This window comes from Diorhabda carinulata, chromosome 3 (genome assembly GCF_026250575.1).
Source record: "Diorhabda carinulata isolate Delta chromosome 3, icDioCari1.1, whole genome shotgun sequence".
NCBI classification, from domain to species: domain Eukaryota; kingdom Metazoa; phylum Arthropoda; class Insecta; order Coleoptera; family Chrysomelidae; genus Diorhabda; species Diorhabda carinulata.
The window spans coordinates 17,615,896-17,624,206 of record NC_079462.1 but is presented as its reverse complement, the minus strand read 5'-3'; the positions used below and the strand labels follow the sequence as shown (position 1 = coordinate 17,624,206).

General features: G+C 27.6%; 1 protein-coding gene across 1 annotated transcript; it reads right to left on the bottom strand.

The window, feature by feature from the left end:
* Nucleotides 1-733: 733 nt before the first annotated feature.
* LOC130891349 (pre-mRNA-processing factor 19) lies at nt 734-8,220 on the bottom strand. The gene is made up of 8 exons (XM_057796002.1): nt 8,143-8,220; nt 7,844-7,993; nt 7,523-7,791; nt 7,263-7,457; nt 6,584-6,785; nt 6,179-6,499; nt 3,828-4,032; nt 734-1,064 (listed from the first exon to the last, which is right to left on the bottom strand). Exons 1-8 carry the CDS (start codon nt 8,159-8,161, stop codon nt 920-922), a joined length of 1,506 nt encoding a protein of 501 aa, XP_057651985.1. The 5' UTR covers nt 8,162-8,220; the 3' UTR covers nt 734-919.
* Nucleotides 8,221-8,311: the final 91 nt, after the last annotated feature.

Below are 8,311 nucleotides of genomic sequence, written 5' to 3'. Positions count from 1 at the left end.
AATTATAATATTATTAAAACACTGTTTGCATGAATTGTCTCTTTACATGCGAATGCGAGTGAAATAAAACACTCCTATTTGGCGAGAGCGTTCCTATTACGAGGAGAGGGCATGATAATCTAGACAACAACAAATTTTGATTCTCTCGCATTCAACGACATCGATATCGATCCAAGCGAGGAGCTGAGAATACCGGCTCCTTTGTAACAACCGTGAATAGGTTCTTGCCGTCAAAATTTCTTATTAAGGTGTGGAAACAAAGTTTAAATATAGCTTTGTATGAGGAACATTTGCAAGACAAGATACACTTCTTTTCATCAAAACATTCCAACTTTGATGATTATGTGTGAAAGCTCAAACATAAAGTGACATTTTATATTAATTTTGGAGACACCGCCTCTATACCATCGGATCTTATTGACAAATTCAAACGTGGTAGATTTTTAAGTCCCCTAGATTTATCCAGTAAATAAACAAAAGTTGATGCCTTTAGATTGTTATCTAATGGTATATCCAATAAATGCATCTGTTGAACCTGGAAAATTAGCTAATAGAGAATAGATTCTTATATGAAAATTGAGAAGATCCGGATCAATAAAATGAATACCTACTAATAGTGACCGAATGCAAATATTCATTTTCCAGGCATAATGAGGGGGAAAATATGAACCATTAATTTCCTTTATGATAAACATTGATCAAAAAGTGATGGGATATAAAACTTCAGGGACAATTTATTGTTTTATTTCATTTATTAATGAATAAACAATAAGCATATTTAAATTATTTGTAAATACAAAACATTTTACTTGAATTTAAAGAACAATTGTGAAAGTAAATTTACAATAATACAATGGAATAGCAGCTTATAAACATTGTGAATAATGTATGTGCCTATGCTACTATTCATTTTATAACTTCAATCTAAACCATACAATTTTAATGTTCTATCCATTGAAGTTGAAGCAATAAACCTGGCATGTTTTCCAAATCTCACACCTGTCGCAGTGGCAGTGTGGTCGTTGAAAATTTTTAATTCTTGCCATTGTTTACATAAGTAAATCCTGAAAATAAAATATTATATACTCAATTAAATTTTTCAAACTGCAAGAGAAATTATTTATAACAGAAAATAAGTCAATATTAAGTAATAAATAGTGTACCAAGTATGGAGAGGGACCTAAAAGAACCAAGTCTGGTCTAAAACACAGTAACAAAATTTCAAAAATGAATCATCTGTATAAATATACAATAGATACAGGGAATTTTTATATTAGACCTACAACGCTCTACCACAGAGAGATTCATTTTGATATAGGGGGCCTAGTTACTGAGACCTAGGGTGTTCAAAATTTTAAAGCAAAATAAAAAATTCGCCTTAAATCAAGAACACCTTTAATTTTTTTTTCAATTTTGGTGACCAATATGCTCTATAATAAAGTAATATGTTGACATAAACAAACTTTGGAAAAATTTAACTATTGGCGCGCTAAAAGGGTTATATATATATATATATATATATATATATATATATATATATATATATATATATATATATATATATATATATATATGTATATATATATATATATATATATATATATATATATATATATATATATATTGTTATGGTATTATAGTGTGTAATGTTTATTTTTATAAATTTTATTTTAAATAAAATCAGATTTTAATTTGGGCGCCATTAGTAATTATTTGAATTTCTTTATTTTATTATGTTATTATTATTTTTTTTATTCTCAGGGTATTATATTGTGAGGTCAAATTAAAAAATTTTATTGCGATAAATTGTTATGGTTATAAGGTCAGATTATAATAGTTTTAAGACCTGGTCTGTTCTTTATAATGAATAAAATATTCAAAATATACAATACAATACAAACATTCATTCATACTCATAATTACACTCATAAAACTAAATTATATGGAAATGTGAACTCAAATATTATATACTAAAAGAAATACTTAAACTTAATAGAACAGTACCTTAAGTGTTTGTTATGTTGTATTTTTAATTTTTTTTTTTAAATTGGAAATTTTTACGGCCTTGCAGAATAAACAGATACTCCGCTGTAGTTCCACTCCTGTTCTTTTCCTTTTCTCAACTTCTTTATCTTGGAAATTGTCCCTTTGTGAGTATTCTCACTTATTTCACTTTATTTAATTGTTTTCACCAATTTCTTATTACTACACTTATACAATTATTAATTATCAATCCTTTGAATATTTTATGCCTTTTTTATCAAGATTTTAATTTTTTTAAATTTCAATTAAAATTATTTTACTCTTTTTTCTCTTGCAAAAACAAAATTTCTCTCGTTGTTGATTCTCTTCTTCATTCTTTTTTTTTTTTCTTTTAACCAATGATATTTATTTTAAAAGTTAGTTACTAAATTGTCATTTCTAAATTTTTAAATTATTGTGACTTTATTCAAATAATATTATTTTATAATTTCTTTGTTGTATTTATTTCATTCCTATGTTATTAATTTTATCATTGCAGTTGTCAAAATTTTTATATTTTATCATTTATAACCTTAAAATTTATGTTGGTATGTCACACAAATTTTTGAAGTTGGTGCTCCTGTTTTTATCTGTCAATTTATGGATTAAATTCTTCAATTATACAGGATTTGTCAAAATTAAATAATAATTTAGAATATAGTGTTGGCCAAAATTTAATATAAAGAATGATATTTATTTTAAAGTAACCGATTAACAGAACTGAACTTATTGCTTTATTTATATCTTATTATTAATTTAATAATTTATTTTGGATATATTCATACCATAACAATATATATATATATATATATATATATATATATATATATATATATGCATCTAAATGTTCTTGATTTTAGGTCTCTTCTATTTCAAAATTAGTTTTTTTGGTAGTTTTTAAAAGAAAGATAAATTTTGACGTTTCGACTTTTCTTTATTAAAATATAATATTGACACTGACAATTTGCTTATTTATATTGGATCTATAGATCACCTTCATCATGTATATCAAAATAAGGATAAAATCAACTTAGAAATTTGTTCCAATCAGAAAAATTAATTTTTCCTTGGCTTTCACATCTCAAAGATATTAAATTTGTTCCAGGATCATATGTGATACTCATATGCATCAATTATAGAAGAACACTTCATTATCAATAACACATGATAATAGACAGTGTTGTACAAAATACAACTTCACATTGTGACATTGTGTTGCAAGAATGTTACAAGCATTACTGCCTCCATGTGGAAGCCTAAATGAACTTTCATTAAAGCTGACAAAATATGGAATTGGATAAAAAAAAGTTTTTTTATAACTAAATAATAATTAGAAATTTGAAAAATTTAATCAAACTATTATTATTTTCAAAATTATCCTTCTGGGATATGTCAGTTGTATTTTATATTGAAAACATTGGATAATCAAGTAAGGTTATACAAAAATATTAATTCATAGGATCGTTTTGATGTTAGTTTCCTAGCAAAAGGACTAGAAACAACCAGTAGGAACTTTTTATTCATTTTCCTAAATTGATTCCATTTTGTTTTGTTAATAACCGATTTCTTTAAATGAATAGAAATCATTTATAATTCTTCTAGAATTATTGCCAATTTTTTTTAAGGTATTTTCTCACCATAAAAGCACTTTTTGATTATTCGAGTTATTAAGGGAATAGAGGGTCGTTAGAGCATCATAGACGTTAGTCTCTCAGCAAAAGGAATGGGGAAATGATTCACACTATATGAAATATCAGCTGAACTTTCTCCTAGAAGACGAAATATTTATTATAGAATATACTCACCTAACATCAGTTCCAGCAACAGCTAAATATGTACCACTTTGATCAAAACATAGATCTCTTATTTGGTAACCTTCTTCTAGTTGCAATGTTTTGAAATTTCGCAATCTCCGTAAATCCCAAAGTTTTACACAAGCATCATCAGCAGCTGTAGCTAAATAGTAACCATTTTCAGAAAATGCAATTGTTGTGATTGCCCCCGAATGACCTGAAATTATAATAAACACACGAGAAATAAAATGATTATTTTTTATGTTTAAGTTATTTTGCTTCTTTCACTTAAATATTTTATCAATCAAGATATTAGAATCAAATTCCCAATTTAATATTGGTAGCAAATTTTTCGGGATAATATAAAATAACATTATTATCAATTGTATGATAATTATGTTATCATTAGCGTTAATGTTGATTAAATTTGTATAATCGAAATAATTCTCAAATGAAGATTAAAAACTATAAAAAATCCACTACTGTTCAGGTATGCATTTCCTTTAACCAACAACTGTAGTACACAAAAGATTTGGTTGGGAATACAAAGCACACGATAGAAGGATACCAGCGTAATTTCGAGATATTGCGAAAGTAGAGAAAAAATTTATTTGGAAAACTATTCAAGTGACATAAATTAGCCAAGTTTATTAAATGCAAATAAAATGAATAACAATGCAGATTTGTTGCCAACATGCAAACTCTACTTAGCACTAATAGAATCATTGCAAAGACCTATATTTATGGTAATAAAGATATTTGTCTACATTGTTGTCTTAACAGATAAATTTTTGCTGCCCATAAAATTGAGCAGTACTTTAAACTATCAGCATGTTTAAAAATATTTTTCCGTATACCTCTATCCAAAGTATACATTTGCTGGCATCATTTTAGGAAGCATTTGTACTTTTCATTCCTAGAAGAAAGTACTTTCCCATCATAGTGAGGAAAAGTAAAAGTTACGTCATGGAATGGCTCAATTATATATATATATATATATATATATATATATATATATATATATATATATATATATATATATATATATATATATATATATATATATATATATATATATATATATATATATATATATATATATATATATATATATATATATATATATATATATATATATATATATATATATATATATATATATATATATATATATAAGATCAAGTTTTCAAATATCTCTGTAGGATATGTTCAGCAGTCTCTTGCAGAAAAACGAACAATTTCGAACCAAATTATGGGAATCCATGAAGTAGATGAAATTGATTGAAATCAGACAAGTACAAGTACTTCTGGGGAATACCTTCTAAATAATAATGTTGTTAATGAAAATATCATGAAAACTGTGTTGGCTCCAGCTCTCACTCCTAGCGGTATTCAAATAAACACTGCTCATAATTGGACGTTCAACATTAGTTTAATAATTACTCTACTACAAATTAAAATTATGTGGGATAAAAGAATAAAAATAATGTGCCTGTACTGTACCTACTTCTTAGTTTGTTATTTCATAAACGTTGCTTGTTAGTTTCATAAATAAATAATTTAAAAATGACTTGTTATTTGAGAGATAGGCGGAAAAATTATATGTATAACATGGCAGTAAAGTACCTCTTCCTCCCTAGAATGATTACTGCCCTCTACTATTCGTCGAGCAGTAAACTTCATCCTCAAGAAGAAAAGTAACACCCTAAAGTGAAATCTAGAGGAAATTAAAGTACTTTTCAGGTTGAAAAAAGTGTGGAAAAATGGCTGGAAGAAACCTGAAAAGCCATATGGATAAAACAAGAAGATTTGTTTAATAACAGATATTTGTCCAAAATCTTGTACAGTCTGGAATATTAATTCTGGATTGTATCAATATTTCCTCTAGTATTTAGTAGATTTACATTTTTTTGTTTTATCAACTTCTATTTTTTAAAATAAAATTTGATGCTGCAATGTTCATATTTCTATGAAAAATTGCATCTAAATTTGCTCATTTAATTTGATGTTTGTCAGTTATGAAAAGTGTATTGTAAAAATGTCTTAAGAAAAATAATTTCAATGTATTATTTTTACGCTTGAAGAAAAAATAGTATATGTCATTTGGAGCAGAAGATCCATTATATGTAATACCCAGTTTGCACAGCCTTGGCAGTGCAAGAATCTGGGCTCAACAATAATGATAGCCCTTTACTCCTAGTAACATAATGTACTATTAATGCCTTACAATTGGTATCATAATAAGTCAATTATATGTCAAATTTTATCGATGAAAAAAGAAAAAATTATTACAAAATTAGTCAATTGTTTATCATGCTTCACTTACCAGAATTTTAAGTTATTGAATAAATTATCTTTCTCACCTGTGAAATTAGCAACATTACTTTGTTCTTTTAAATCCCAGATTTTGACTTGGGAATCTCCAGTACCAGTACCAAAAATTAACCCATCAGGATGTAATTGAGCTGTTGTGAGTGGTACATTTGAATTATCAGAAACTTTAGTTAATAAACGACCAGTTCTGATATCTGAAAATGCCCAGTGTTGATCTTCTGACGTCGATAATACAAAGTCTCCTGTGGGATGAAGTGACAGTCCGGTAACAGGTCCATCATGAGCTCTCAGCAAAAGAGTTGTCTGTGATGTTGGTACATTCCATATTCTGATTGTTGTGTCAGGTGAAGCTACAAGAAATAATAGATAATTCATACTAGGTATTAATCCCCCTAATGTAATAATTTTACAGAACATCCATATCAACAAATTACCTGTCAGTACCAAATCTTCATCTGGATGATATATAACTTTTGTCACTTTTTTGGTATGTCCTTTCAATATGGCAACTACTTGTTCAGTATCTTTATTGAATACAGTGGCATTTTTGTCATTTCCACCAGTCAACACTTTGCTAGTGTCAGACTGATGAACGTCTAATGCTAATATACCAGGAATACTAGCTGAATGAAGACCCTAAAAGGAACAAGTCAGATTATATAATATATTGTAACATATTTCTATTAGAAGGAAAAATATATCAATTAGAATCAATTTTATATTGTTCTTCTTTTATTTATTTCTTCTATAATAGGTCTATAGCCTGTTCTCTCTTTGATATATTTTCTCATCCTGGCTCTAGATTGTCACTCCCAACTATTTCGCGGTCAATCTCTATTCTGTGTTCCAATTTATATAAAATTCTATTGAAATATACAAAAGTACATTGAAATAGAGCTGGTTAGGATGATAACTCACACTTTTTCCATTATTATTTAAAATGTATTTTTACCAATCCTACAATTTGGTATTTGATCATTATCAAATACAAAAATTCAAATGTAGGAAAATTATCTTTAAAAAATGATGTACTATAAAATCAAAATATAGTTTATTTATAAAACTAGAAAGAGTTGATGAAACAAAGGAGTTGCTAGCAAAATTATAACTTACAATAAGTGAAGATAATGTTTTGAAAGCTCTCAATTGTTCTTGAGTAGTCAATTCTTCTGGAACAGTCTTGCCTCTCTTCTTACGTTCTTGAGTTAGTACTGTAGCTTTCTCTTGTAATTTTTCTATTACTTCCTCACTCATGCCAGCTTGTTCTGTTGGTTGATTAGCTATTCCCGCTGCTTCTGCAGCTACAGCCTAAAAATATAAGATTTATATGCTGTTGTAAATTATAATACCTATATCTAAAATTGAGTACTTACTGGTTGAGGTACTGTTGTAATACCAGCTTGAGGTTTCAGAGTGGCTAAAGCTTCTCTGGCTGCTGTAACTTCCTTATTAAGTCGAGCTATAACTCTGCAAGCAGCATCATGTTGATATAAAGCGTGACTTAATTCCTGCCTTGCAGTTTGCAATTGTTGTCTCTGAGTGAAACTGTATAACATGACAGCATCCCATTCATCTTGTAATAATTTTAAAGTGGCTGGAATACTAGTTGCACTAGGTGGTTTCGGTTTTACAATTGGTGGAGCTGAAATGTAGGTAGTAGTAATTATTAAACATACTATTAGGAGAAAACCTACTTTTTATTTCAATAAGATCATCAGTAGATAACTCTTTGCCACTTATTGGATCGACACCGTTTTCTTGAATGTATTTTTCTATTATTCTTTTTTCAAAAATAGCACCCGATGAAGGAGACACCACTGGGTGTTCGGGAACTTCATTCGAAACTGAAAACACATTTTCACTAAGTTGTTAAGATATTATAAATATTTACAATTATACAAATTTATCATACGTATTAAACTAAGTTTTTAAAAATTTCTATTAGCTTGAATATAATTTTCAATGTTTAAGAAATATTAATTCAAAAACTTACTGGCACAACACAACGCCATTTTTTACTATAACCATACCAATACTACAACAATATATTGACAGACGACAAAAGCCGGCAAAAATTGAAATAAATACTATCTCTTAGTAAGGAGCTATTCATCCACATTTAATTTATATATTCATGTTTTGTACCAGGTATAACAACACAT

Bases quoted from the DNA above. Each gene is read 5' to 3' on its own strand.
- LOC130891349 (XM_057796002.1), bottom strand. The intron at 6,500-6,583 runs GTAATTTGTTGA...TATTTCTTGTAG, and splicing joins TGAAGATTTGGTACTGACAG to CTTCACCTGACACAACAATC. The intron at 4,033-6,178 runs GTGAGAAAGATA...TTATAATTTCAG, and splicing joins TAATGTTGCTAATTTCACAG to GTCATTCGGGGGCAATCACA.